This window comes from Gossypium hirsutum, chromosome A10 (assembly GCF_007990345.1).
Source record: "Gossypium hirsutum isolate 1008001.06 chromosome A10, Gossypium_hirsutum_v2.1, whole genome shotgun sequence".
Classification (NCBI taxonomy): domain Eukaryota; kingdom Viridiplantae; phylum Streptophyta; class Magnoliopsida; order Malvales; family Malvaceae; genus Gossypium; species Gossypium hirsutum.
In genome coordinates, this window is record NC_053433.1 from 6451670 (window position 1) to 6466436 (window position 14767).

Genomic DNA, 14767 nt, shown 5'->3' on the forward strand with positions numbered 1-14767 from the left:
ATGCTTAATTGACCCCACTAACACACTTCATTAATATGTTAAAAATGAAGTGTTGTTAGTTGTTTAGATATGTTAGTGGGACATGCAACTTGCTAAACTTGTCCTAACTAAGTTATAAAACCACTTTCTTTTAACTTTTTCTTTTATGTCCAATTCGCGAGGGATAATGAGAAAAATGAAAGACTTGGGATGGTGTGACATAGCCGCCATATCGATTGACTTGGTAAGCTTGGCAAGCGCATAGTCCAACCTTTTTAAAAAAAAATTAATTTATATGTTCTAATTAGGTTTTCTTGATTTTAACTATTTTAAAATATATTTAGGTTACATAGTTTTAATATTTACAAGATTTCATAATATTTATTTTATTTAATGATTTAAAATTAATATAATATAAAAATAATTTAAAATTTTTTTTAGAATCAATTTTGTGAATAGCAATTAGTGGATTTTATTTTATCGAAATCAAGTTTGGATATTAAAATTTTAAATAAAAATTGAATTTAGAATAGTATAAAAAATAGGTTGAGATTGAGGTGAGCAAAAAGTTACCTCACCCTATTACCATCCATATAAATAATTTCCTTCAAAACATTTAGTCGGAAGGTTTTAGACAATTCCTCCATCATTATTCTATCTTGTCTCTTGTTTTGATGCAAATGTAAGTATTGGATGAGTGTAAATCCGATACATGTATGTTCGAAGTCTGCTTATGTATCTCGAAAATCATTGTAGATATTCATTGGAGTGCTACGAATACTTCTCAGAAACAAAAACAACAAGAAGACTGAAATCAGAGAACATGGTGCAACTCTGAACATTCAACAGCTTGTAATATAAAAGCTTCAAAGCAAGTCATGGGCTATAAAACGTAGGACCACACTTGCATTTCCAACTCTCAGGTTCATAATTTGCGGACTGCAGGCTCACATGGCTGTGCTTGCCTGGAGTCGTAGGCACTTGAATGGCTTCACATGGAGTGCAACCATAGCATTTGTGTTCACAGCTCGGACGGCCTGAGCCTATGCCCAGTCTGCCGATCTCCGCTTCAACATAAGTTTCTCCATTTATGTTACCCTTTCCTTGCTTGCTTTTGTAACTCTGTGAAGAGACTTCTTTTGAGCTTGAACTTGGTCCCAAGGGAACTTGCAAAGACTCTGGATTCTGGCCTGTGATTAGTAAGGTAAAACTTAATACACGTAATTATTTAAAGATAAAAGAGTGGACCCCTTTTTCTGGTGATGATTGGCAAACCTGGTTGATTAGCTCCAAAGCCATAGTCTGGTGTTAAAGACCTGCTTGTTGCACAACTCCAGGTTACTACTATTTGAAGAGCTAACAGAAACCAAAACAAGCTTGCTTCCATTTCTTCAAAACCTCAAAAATGATGGATGTTGACTGAGAGTAACTCTGATGGTCAATGTTGGAGAGATGAACGGAGGTAGAGGCCATGCATGACTGTTGGAACATATAAAGTGGTGATAAAAAGCCTGGCAAACAAAAAATCTCATTTCCCAAAGTACAAGAAGCCAAAGGTAAAAAACCTCTGGTATTGTTCTTGGCCATTGGCAATGGAGGTTTTGCTTTGCTTTTACCGTGTCATACATGATGGGTTTAAAACGTGGCTGCAATTCCACTACACTGTCCTTTCTGATGACTGTTTCAATCCCCTTTAACCTTTCTAGCCTCTTGACCTCCTGTTACAGTCTTGCCCAAGCTTCCCTTCAAATCAATCCAATAATATGGCACTCTTTCAGGTCTAGGACTAGAAGATATGGTTGATATTTATGATTTGATAGTATTCATTATATTCAAAATCATGATATCGGAATCCATGTTGCATAGACTGCAGTGTCTTTTAAACTCTGATGGTTTCATACCTGTTAAGGGTAGGCAAACTCAGTAGCAGAGTGCTATTTATGTAAGAAAAGCATCACTGTCTGGGGCACTCAGGGCTGCACCAATTTTTGAATTAAGAGTTGGTTTAAGAAATTATAACTTGGGGAGGGGGGTTACCATCTGATTCCAAGCTTTTCTAAATTCATCCAATGGTGAACATGCAAAGCCATGATATTTCATTCAATGACATATCTATATTATTAGACTTTGAGGTGATAGTTAAGAAACTGAGCCAGGGAATCAAAGCTAGAAACAAGGAAATCTCGATTGCACCACTCACTGCACAATTCTAGCTGATGTAGGCTCTGCTGCTGGCTAATCTTTTCTATGAGCTTCTGTATAAAATCTTCCCAAGTGATAGGTTAGGGACCAGGGACTTAACTCAAATTATCATCTTTAAAAAGTGTTTTTTTCAACAATATAAAAATTGCAGATCTTTAATGCTGAATAGAAGTCCTCATGTGAATGTAGATGCAACAATAAGCAAACAAAGGATTGGATGAAGGACCAAAGATGACTGGTATTTTATTTCCAATCTTCCATATGCGAGTAACATATGCATTTTATTAAAAACTCTAGCACAAGGATAGCCACACTTATGATTCATGTGCTGATCGCGGGGAAAATCAGCTCTTATGTCACTTTTACAAGTTCATGTGCTGTTTAGGTTTGGGAGTTGGAGAAACTTGTTAAGGTTTCAACTAAATATGCAATCTTTTACTCAGATAATAGACGCTTTGTATTCAATGGACTCTGTCAAAGAACAATCGAGCAACATTAAGATAAAGAATTCCAAAAATAAAGCAGAGGGACAGATGTAAAGAAAATCAGACAAAGACAAGCTACTTGTCAAACACAAGAATCAAATTCTACAATGCTTTCATAGTTGAATGAGCAAATTAAACATCATACTGAGATTATAAACCTAAATTATTCGATATGATCCTCGAATCAGAATTCTAAACCCACCTTGCATCGACGAAGGTGACTCACGGTCCTTTAGATTCTTTCTTGGGATGAATTGCTCCAACAATGGCCTCCACTTCTTCTTTCACTCTTTCAAACACGTTAGGGCCTTTAACATCATCAACAGCGGTGTTCTCGTCGATATCATCGCTCCTCCCATGTGTTTCTTTGTGATGGTGTGGTTTTTTATCATGGTGGAATAGTGCCTCAATTTCTTCCTTACCTCTCTCAATTATGTTCGGTGCTTTAACATCTTTCTCTTCCATATCAAAATATAAAATTAAGAAGAAAAAACCAGTAAAATTGTCAGTTAAATCACCCACAAAACTAGAACGAACAAACCCTAAATCATAAAAGAAACTTATTGAGACTCCATTTACTCTATTGGGAATTGGTACCAACAAGGAGTTCATTTCTTAATAATATCAATATATCCCAGGAAAGAATTATAGCTACACAGATTATTAGAAGAACCTAGAAAGCTACGATTTCCCAAACCCCCCCCCCCAAAAAAAAAAAAAGATTTTTATACAAAAAGGGTAAATCTTTACAGATAAAAAGTAAAAATTTACACAAAATCTTAGCAAAGTCCAACAATCAGGCATAACAAATTCAATTAAAAGAAGAAATTAAGAGCAGATCATATAGTACCTGAGGGAGTCTGTGTTGCATAATGTTTAGGTTCACACATTTTGATATTGACAATATTTGAAACAGGAAATGTCAACTTCGAGTTTAGCAACTTTATGTTTATCAACTTATGCAAATGGGTCCTTGACTGTTGCTAATGATGACGAGGAAGGATCAGATTAACAATCGAAACACTGAACTGGGTCATTTTAACAACGCTACATGCCCTTAATGGCCGCTTGAAATTAAGTTTCACTAATAATAAAAGCCCAATATTTCTACCCATATTTACACCTATCACACAATCTGATTCAAACAAAAAATGGCTTCACAATTGGACCAAAATTGAATATGTGTGTCCAGCATAGTGATCTCAATGGACCTTTAAGGGTTCATATGCCAATGGAGTCCCCTTTAGAAGCCACCACCTCACAACCATGTTCTTATTCACTAATTTGTATACATTTTGTAATTGCTCATTCTTATATGAAAACAAATACAATAAACAAATTTCTATATTGATTTTTATAAGGAATTTAATATTTGATTATAAAAGTTATTTTGGGATTGTTTGATAAAAATTTTAATAATTTATCAATTCTATAATAACATTCGAAGAAGACAATACTTTTATGTTATCAAAGTGACATAATATATTTATATTTTAATTCAATTGTAATAGAAATAAGTTTAATCAAATAGCATCTTATCATAGTTTAAAGTTTGGGATTATGAGGAAAAAGAACCCATAAATGTGGGATTTGTGTCATTGCATGCGGGAACCAAACACTTTAAGTTAGCTTCCAAAAGCAATCAGCTCGGAGAAATGTTGGAAAGTTCTAACAAACCTGAAAAGCTAAAAGAGTTTGATTTCATTTCTCATGTATTATGCCTCTCCTTTTTGAAATCATTTTCCGATGAACACAAAATTGATTCAGGGTGTAATCAAATCAAACTAAAGAAAAAGCAAACCTTTATTTTTGTAATCAGAAAAAAATAATAGTTCCCTGCTAGAGAATAAGCAAAAAAGATGGTGATCTTGTAAACAAAACCTCAATATTAGGTGGTAAAGGTGAATATAAATGTGGAAACCATGGTCCCGTTAGTCACGCTCATTTAGAAAAGGACCACGCACATCATCACCCTCTCTTACTTTTCACTCATTTAGTTACCATGAGTTGCCTACTCCATTTTCTAAGCAATATCATTATAAACTACTTTTAGAAATTCATAGGCCGATTTAACACATTTCAGTCAACAATCGTGTTCTCTACACACAAAGATGGCATCCTATAAATTTAAAGTTTGATTACCAATATATATATATATATATTTCTCTATACTCAAATTATAATTTCTTACATGAGTTAACCTAGTTTAACTTGGTCGTCTTAGGTATCATGTTTTATATAATTACAACAATAATAGTAATAATATTGATTTTTTTATATTTTATACCTAAATTTATTTACTTAAATGACAAGTTGACATATAAGAATTCTCAATATGATGGCAATACAATCTTAAATCGAATTTGAGTTGATTCAAATTTTTGAATTATTGTTGTTTGTTCTTAAATTAGAATATTAAAATAATTTAAATTGTGACTTAATCTTCCTCCATTTATGAACAAATAAATGGGAAAAGACTAAGAAAAGAAGTGATTTTGAAATAATTTTTAATCGCCACCAAATACATAGAAAAATCAAAAGAAAAAGCAACGGGAAATTAGCTTTCTTAAATTTTGAGTAAACAAGTGAAGTTTCTTTCATGAGGGGATTGCCATGAAGAGAAGGAAAGCAGTGTGGGGACTAGTAGGGTCTTAATAGGCTTCCTATTTTCTTGCAGAATTGGGTTACATTTGCATAATTTGTTTTCACTACTTTTTTGGGTCCACAATTTTCTAATACATATCCTATTCACTCCATCTATTTTGTATAAAGTGGAACGCTATGTTATAAATTTCAGAGTTGGGTTATCTGTTTATTGTTTCAATTTGGTTTGATATTGGAGAGGATTTAAATAAAATTATTGTGTTTGAAAAAAAAATTAAGTCCATTTAAAATATAGATCAAATTTGGACTCCAACATATATTAGGCCTAAGCTCGATTATTATTTTTAAATTATATTATTTTTATATAGTATGTAATTTATTGAAATAAAAATTAAATTTATAATAATATATAATAATACTGTAATGATAAATGTAATTATAAAAATAAATTAAATTGTCTAATTTAAAACTTTAATAAAAGAGAAAACATATTAAAATTAAAAAAAAAAACTTTTCATTAAAAAAATTTAAAAGTGGGTGAACTGAAAATAGACTTAATTTAATCATTTACAAATATGGATGGATTTGAACTAAATTTTAGACTTATATTCTGAGTCGATATGATGTTAAGTAAGTATGATGTGTATTTCCAACTCAAACTCAAATCTAATCTAATAGGAAGCCAAAAAAAAATTACAAATATTTATATAAATGTAGCACACAGTAGTAATTTGTTTTATATAAAATATAATCTGTTAACGTATTCATATTAAGAATTTTTTTACAATGCATGAATGGAATGAAGCTTCAATATATATATATATATATATATGCTACTTGGTGTGGGCCAAATTTATTGATTTGCCTAGTTTTGATGTATTAAATATATCATATCCTTAACTTTGAGATAGGTGTAAAAGAGATTCCTTTTAATGATAAAAGAAAAATGTTTTTGACATTTGAAAACTCTCATCTTTTCTAACTTTTATATAATACTAATCAAGTTGTTATTTATGAACAAATTAAGTGATTGTTAAGAGGGGAAAATCCCTTTTTATTTTATTTCATTTAGAATCTTCTTCTATCTATTTATAGAGTAATCTTAGTCCATTTGAAGATCATTTGAATAGAACAAAGAGGAAGAGTTAAATTTAGTTGAGAAGTTTATAATTTACTGTAAAAATCTACAGTCCTTTTCTCATAGCTTTGGGGCATTTTTAGCATGGAAAAGGATATTACATAGTAATGCCTCTCTAAAATTCCCATTTTTTTTCTAAATTAAGTGTCATTAAAATATTGCTAGTAGGAGTATTATTTAATGAAAAAAATTAATTATAAAAAAGAGAGAGAGAAAGGAATGAAAAAGACCCATACCAAAATCATTTCACTTGAAAGAAAGGACAAAGAATTAGAGAGTCATAGTTTGAAGTGTACTTTGGTTATTTGATGGGTTGCCTCTGATGGCTCAACAAATAAAGAAAATGAGGCTAAGGGTATTAATTGTTGCATGTGCATCAATAAAAACCAAAGAATCTTGTTTGGTCCTATTTCTTCCATCACAAGCATTCCATTCTTAATTCCTTTTTCATCTTTTTCTTTCATAAGCAAACCCTAAATTGTATTTCTTTTTTATACTATTTCATATTCAACACTCCCATGGCTATAATACTTATACCATTGGGATTTATTGGTACCAATAGAATATTGTCTCCCAATAAAGCATTTGCTTTGACACCTTTTACCCTTTCAATCTTCTTCCTTTCATATATATATATAAAGTTTTTTTATATTTGTGATTGCAATGAGATATTGTCATTTTTTTCCTACTTTTTAACTAATTTCTATGGGTTGGTATTTTTGTGTGTGTTTGAGAATGTAAATTTGTAAAGAGAAAATGATTTTAGAATAATTGGAAATAGAGAATTGATAACAAAATTTACCCTTTTTTTCTATTTTATTAGTGCAAATTTAAATATATTATTACAAGAGAAAGGATTGTATGCCACGTCATCTGTATCTCTTTTCAATAGTTTTATGCCACATCAGTATTCTTATCCTGAATTTTAGTATTTTAATTTGGATTTAATTTTTTTTCAGGATAAAATCTTGCAATTCAAGATAAGAGTACTGATGTGGCATAAAACTATTGGAAAGGGATACAGATGACATAGCGTCACTGTTTCATACAATCCTTTCCAATCATTACAATGCAAATTGCATTATTATATCCAATGGCTAAGCCATCTTGTTTGTCAAATTTTCAATATAATCCTTAAAATTTTAAGGATTAGTCCATATTACATATTCATCTTAAATAATAAAAAAATGTATTATTGGGTAAAAGTAATATGATGGTTGTTGTTGTAGTAGTCAGATTGCATTTATCTCCTTTACTAAAAAAATGGACAAATTAGTTCATGTATACTAGATTAAGAACAAATTGTCCCATTCTGTTAAAATTTCATCCACTTGTATTGTTAAAAACTAATATGGTTGACGAAATAACTAAATAATAACATATGATATGTCATATGTACTTCATGCTATAGTACATGGACCAATTTTAAAATTTTTAACAGAAGAATTAATTTGCTCTCTGGTCTAATGTACAAGAACTAATTTGCTATTTTATTAGTAAAAGGGATAAAATGCAACTTGACTCCTAATATAGGGGTCTCTATGATACTTTTACCTGTATTGTTGGGTTTATATATATATATATTCATATTTACAATTCTTTGATTGGTAAGAGATAAAATAAGAAGAAAAGAGGATGGAAGGTGAATTTATTTCTTTCAACACTTTCCCTTGTTTGGCAAAAAAGAAAATATGAAAGGAAAGAAAATAAATAGATTTTGCACCTTCATTTCAAATTCAATCCTTCTAAATATGGGGCCAAAACACTCTCTTTGAACTCATTCTATTTTAAATTAATAATTTTATCTACAATTAGAACCTAAGTTTGGCCGGCAAATTTTTTTTTTTACTATTTCAATATATTTTTATAATTAAACTTAAATTTATTTTAATAATAAAATAATCCAAGCCAAGTAAGATTTACTCTTTAAACAAGTCTATTTACAACTTCATTACAAACATCTTTTTTCTCTTCTATTTTTTTTTATCTTCTATACTAAACATATCAAAATAAACACAATTTTGCTCTCGTCAAAATTGACGTTATAATAGGATAGACACATCTCCGTTATTAAAGAAGTGAAGAATTGAGTGTAACGATAATATATATTATACACTAAAAAAAAACATTAAGTTCAAATCTTGAAAATAACTTTGAACTGTAAGGTATAGTGCGCTATTTTTGCAAACTAAAATGATTTCCACAAGGTATGAAATTAGATGCAAATTAGGGGGTTATTTTGTATGAATCCATAGTGTTCCATGAACTGCTTTGTCTATTCCTAGTTGTGAAACATGTTTACACTCATCCTAATTTATTAATGTTAGATAAGCCGTTACATTCAGTAATAAAATCATTAGAATTAAACCCAAATGTTGACATCTCAGCATATTATATCATAAAAAGTAGTAATTATGAACTAAAAAGAAAAATGTAACTAATTAAGATTATGGCCCTAGTATTTGTACCCAAATTCGTAATAAAGTTGGATTAAGTTAACCATTGAAAGATGGAAACAAATTCAGTATAAATACACCCTCTATCATTATATAGTGGCTGAAATGTTGGTCTAAAGGAGAGCAATTTAGCTTAAAGTTGACATTCAGCTAATTTTGGACGCCATTCATCAAATGGAGCAATAAAATATGACACTATTTTGGATTAATCTATTTTAAGCTAATTAAACAAATCCACATTTTTACTGTGGATATAAATAGACCCCCATATTTTAGTCTTGCTAAAAGTAGTTTAGATTTTATACCACTTCAAGAAATGTGATTAATTTTAAGATGTTAGGGTTTCTCACTTTTTCATAGGATGGAAAGGGCGTATCTACTTTTTCCCATATGCATGTAATTGTATATATGTGTGTATGTATATAACTTGCATTGCAAGCAGGGAGATGGAGAAATATACAAGTTGATGAAAGAAAAGAAAGCTTGGTCAAGAAAGTTTGGGAGATGTGGTTGGGACTTTCTCCTAAGAGGAATCATAATTATGAATTAATCATTGTATACATTTAACACGTAATTTATTGTTTTCATCTAAATACATACATATATGCATATGTATATGTGTATGTATATTCTCCTCGTATGCCAATATTTAATAATATTTACATCTATTTTTATTTTGAGATTCAGTTTTAGTATCAATTTATGTGTTTCTTTTAAGATAAAAAAACAATAATATAATTTTTTTTATTTTTTATATTAAGGAATTCTATCACACATATGCATATAGAAATTATATATTTAGAATACACATTTATGTTTAAAAATAACATTATTAATATATACAATTGATGAAGGTGATAAAATGTATATAATAAAAGTGTAAAAATATTTGAATAAAACTTTGGTTGGACAGTAAATTTAAGATTCTGTTAAGCCAATTAACATGGATTCAAATCCCATTATATACATATTTTTATTAGTCTTTTTCAAAAATAAAGGAACATTAAAGTAATTTCTTAACTAAACTGTGACTTGATTCATAAATGACACCAATTAAGTAATAATATTTAATACACAACAGTGAATGAATTTTATTTGTTCTCAATTAACCATATATAACTCAAGTCCTGACTAATAAAATTTTATGTATATTAGATTATGACATATAACAAATAAATTTATTAAAAAATAATAAATTTTTTTAATTAAAATGGAAAAATTAAATGTTTAATCATAGTTATAATTATATTATATATATAAGCCTCTACTTTTTCATATGGTTTTTTTTTTCCAAACTTTTTGATATGGGGGGTATTCTTTTTCATGATGAATTTTACTAAGGAGGAAAGACAAGAAAGTTCATCTTTTTAATTGCCTCACCCTCGTTTAGTAGAAAGTATAAACGTGATAATTAATCTTTAAATAAAAAATATATTTTGAGAAGCAATATATATATATATATATATAAACAACTTTATTTTGGCCTGATTATGTAGATTGGGGGAAAAAGAAAAAGTTTTTGAGAAAAATGAAATTTTGATTTTTCCAACATATTTGAGTTAGTTACATTGAAAATATCACGTGTGATCTATGCGTCGTCAAATAAATAAAGAGTTACGTAACTCTTTTTTAAATTAATACATGTCTCTTTTTTTTAAATATATTATTATATTTTTATAGGACATTTGTCAATTTTCTTATGTTGTTTATGAAGTTTAAAAACTGCATTTTTAGTGTATTAAATAATTTATCTATACTTATTTATTTATTTATTATGGATTAGTATTTGCTATACTAACATTTATTTTTTTATTCCACAAGCAACCTTAAAAAATTGTCATTTGTTATCTTTTCTAAAATAATTTACTATATCCTTATAAAACGTTTGTCAACCTCCTGACCCCCCTTGTAGCTAGAGTTTAAAAACTCTACTAGCAATATACAAAATATTATTTTTTTCTATTCCCTATAATACATTTTTAAAATCCTTAACCCGCGTGTGGAGTCTAAAAATTCAGTGACGGTATAATATCAAAAAAAATTCTTAATTGTATATGATTTTATGTATTTAAGGTTTTTAATTTATTAAATAATATAAGTTGCTTCATGTTATAAAACGTAATATTATTTAATCTTAGAAAATGTAATGTTATTCAAATAATAATTAATAAACATAATTAAAACATATCAATATAAGTCAAATATCGTAAAATAAAAAAAAATGATATCTTAAAAAATTTATATATGTAAATTACTACTCTGCCCACTTCATTTTTTATAAGCTTTTCTTCTTTTCTAAATAATTAATAAATTAAGATAATAATTCGTATAACTATAATATATTATTTTCATGAAATACAAATTAAAAGCTAAAATTTGTTATTTAATTAAAGTAAAATAATGTTTTATTTTTTTCTTTTCTAGCTAATGAAAAGTAATATTTTGAAGATAAAGTAATTGAATATAGATTTTGAATTTTTTTATTTATTATTATATAAATTTATTTAGAATTTTTTTTAACAAAATCAAAATTCTTATTTTATAAACCTGATAAAACTAAAATATTTAAATGAAAAGAAAATTGTATATTGATCAATAAAAAAATATAAAGACTTATGCTTATATATATTACAGATGTTTTATTATTATGTTTGTATGTTATTTTAATATCCAAAATATTTATATTATTCAAATTAAAATTTAATAATAATTGTTTAAAAATTATTTTTAAAAATATTTATTCAAAATGAAACTTTTTAAAAATATTTTTAAAACCGTAACAATAATGGTAAATAACCCGCAAATTATGGACATAGAATTATCTTAAATCATTTGCTTCCTAAACATCACATTTTGCAATGAATCAATCATTTGCTTCCTAAACATCACATTTTGCAATGAATCAATTAGATGAATAATTATCACAACATAAAGCAAGCTCATTTGTTTTTTTTCATTCAAATCAATTATTTACTTTTTGACTATAACAAGCAAATAATCAAGTCTTCTTAAATTATTATTTAAAAATATTTTCTTTTGTAAAAGATTTTTCGGTTAAGGACAATCTTGTTTATTGCAGAATATTTTCTGTTGAGGAAACATTTTTACTATTTTTAGAAATTGACACTGCTATTTTATTATTTTGTCCCTTAAAAAAATAAACTAAATAGCAAGCTATTTACTCAATTTTCACAACACAGAAAAACAAGAAAACTCATTTCTCTCTTTTCTCTCCCGTTATTGCTCTCTAAAAATTTCGGTGTTTTACTAAATTAGATTACTACAATATTCTGTCTAGAAGATTAGGTTTTAAGTGGGATCATCTGTGACTAAGAATTGAATTTAATGTGGTTAATTTACTCGAGTTTCTTTCAGTTTATTTCTCAACTTTTACAAGAAGAGAAATCCTTTTGAATTCCATCTTCCTTATTTGGGTGTATGAATTTGGAAGTATTGTGTTAACCTTGGAGGCGATGTTCATTTCCGATTACACTGATCAAGGAAAAATCGCTTCTAAAATTATGGTCCTTCCATGATAGAGTGATTGCTTTATTTATTTACACTTAATTTGATTCCCCATTAGTGCTAACAACTTTGTTTACAGTAATATATTTCCAACACAAAATACTAGAGAATGAAAGGGTAGAGTTGAAAGAAAACATTCCAAATATAAATAAAAGATTTAATTCCAATAGGGTAGCTATATTCAACTAACATTCACATTTTTATTGAATGTTTGTAAGAAGTTGGATTTTAGTTGCAAAGGGTTATAAGTAATCAATTTTGTTGTTGCCAATATCATTTAGCCTTTTGTTTTTATTCACATTAATTACTATTCTCCATCTACTAACACCGCTAATTTTGTAAGATAATCAATAAATTTATTAATAAAGTTTATTATTGATGAAATAAAAATCTACTATTACTATGCTCATACATTTTATAAGGAGGGTAACCACGTTTATAAAAAAATAAAACATTTTTCAATATATATATATTAATAACATAAATGATTTTTTTTAATACCACATTTTTTAATATATTATTTGTCAATTTAATTTTTTACTTATATTGTTTGTAAATCCGTTACTTTTTTTAAAAATATGACAATTTTGCAATTTTTAACGTCTAATTCAAATTTATAATTTTATATATCTATTTACTTTTATCACAAAAAAAAACTTAAAATATTCGAAAAACCTATAATATAATGAATGGAAAAGATTGATATAATGATTTCTTCATCCTGGAAAAATATTCTGCTTTTAATTTGGAAATTGGAAAGACCAGCATGCATTTGTACTAGGTGACCCACTTCTATCATATCAAAACCATGATCATACGTGTATAATATGTAATTTTAGGTTTTGTCTTGATTTAATCCCTGTCTTAAGGACACACTCTTTCTAAGAACCAAGAAGCTATTTCCTTATAATTATATAATCTAATCATTCTCGAGTGATTAACCTCTCTTTGGGTATGTATATATGACCCACCAATGAAAATTAATAATTTAGGTAATAAAAAATAAAGTAAATTTGATTTAAGCATCTACTTTTGAATTTATGTTTACATTTTTCATGGTAAGGTGGCCAATCTTGTCCAGAGATCCAACAAAAGTTAAGAGATTTGCATTAATTTTTCAGTTCAATAGTAATAAGTAAGCTCAATATTGATATAAATAAATAAGTTATAAGTTTGTAAATATATATATATTTATTTTATTGTTCATATTATGTCGTACAATTAAGTTGTAATTATAATTTATTAATTTATTAATATGCATCAAAGATAAATTGATTGTCCGGATAATATAAATATAATATATGGTCCCTAAGGCATAGTTACTAATTCATCAAGTTTTGGCTGTCTTCCATTGCTTAGATGCCAATCAATAATTTGGCTTTCATTTCGAGATTCTTTTCACCAGTTTTAAACGTGCTAAGTAACTGATAAATAATAGTAGCATGTGCTGTCCATGATATTTCCAAATAAAAAAAATGAATTATTTTTAATATTAGTAAAAATAAATCATTAAATAATGACTAAAGAATCGTCTAGACATTGACTGACCAGACTTTTAATTAATATAATATTAAGTGAAAAAAAAAAAGAAAAAAGAATGAAAAGTAGGAGTCCTTTAATGATGATGATAATTTAGAACGCAGTGTGATTTTGAAGTTGAAGCAAGCTTAGGTAGCTAGCATGCAGCAACGACGAATTGTTTAATTAGATATGAAACTGAGTTAAAACATATATTATATAACTTTGCATGGCTTTGAATGTGGTGGTTGATTACATGCAAAGTTAAGTCATGTATAGAAGAAAGGAGTAAAATGGTAATAATAATCAATTGAATGTGAAATGATACTCTCAATTTTTCAAACACTTAAAATCCATTTTTAGCACAGAATAACAAAGCATCTATGGTGGGACAGTTTTACAAACCTTTGCTGTCAATCCATAAAACTTTATTTTTACCTTTATATATAGGGAAGGTGGTTTTCTGTTTACTGTTTCAGTGATCCAATGGTGACCCACAAAAGATCACATCAAGAAAAACATATTGATACAATCACAACCGTCAGATCAGGTGACCTCATTATTAAAACAAAACTCCCAGTGATGAGAGAGTTGAATATTTTGAAAAACCATAGGAAAAATGCTAGTATGGGATTGGAAGGTCAGAATGTCAGAATAATTTTCATCAGCCAATGTATATATATTTCAACAAGTTTGATTCTTACATTAAGTCGATAAGTCCAAAGTGGGACCTGTTGAAAAACATTGGGTCCCATCGAACTGCATGTGTGCCACGCGTACTGGGTACCCCCATGGCAAGGAGGATCCCATTATAAGCCATACAACTCTTACAGGTTCATACTGCAGTTTTTAGCCTTTTG

General features: G+C 28.2%; 2 protein-coding genes across 3 annotated transcripts; both read right to left on the minus strand.

The window, feature by feature from the left end:
* Positions 1-681: 681 nt before the first annotated feature.
* Positions 682-2518, minus strand: LOC107916389 (EPIDERMAL PATTERNING FACTOR-like protein 3). 2 transcript variants are annotated; one of them, XM_041079700.1, is made up of 3 exons: positions 1596-2518; positions 1255-1458; positions 682-1169 (listed from the first exon to the last, which is right to left on the minus strand). In XM_041079700.1, the coding sequence occupies exons 2-3, from the start codon at positions 1364-1366 to the stop codon at positions 856-858; spliced, it is 426 nt and encodes a 141-aa protein (XP_040935634.1). In that variant the 5' UTR covers positions 1367-1458; positions 1596-2518; the 3' UTR covers positions 682-855. The 2 variants fall into 2 exon arrangements, with proteins under 2 accessions (XP_040935634.1, XP_016701146.2); XM_016845657.2 differs by having other exon boundaries at positions 1255-2518.
* A 199-nt stretch (positions 2519-2717) lies between these two features.
* On the minus strand, positions 2718-3745 carry LOC121208597 (uncharacterized). The gene is made up of 2 exons (XM_041079701.1): positions 3517-3745; positions 2718-3124 (listed from the first exon to the last, which is right to left on the minus strand). Exons 1-2 carry the CDS (start codon positions 3554-3556, stop codon positions 2889-2891), a joined length of 276 nt encoding a protein of 91 aa, XP_040935635.1. The 5' UTR covers positions 3557-3745; the 3' UTR covers positions 2718-2888.
* Between the last annotated feature and the right edge of the window lie 11022 nt (positions 3746-14767).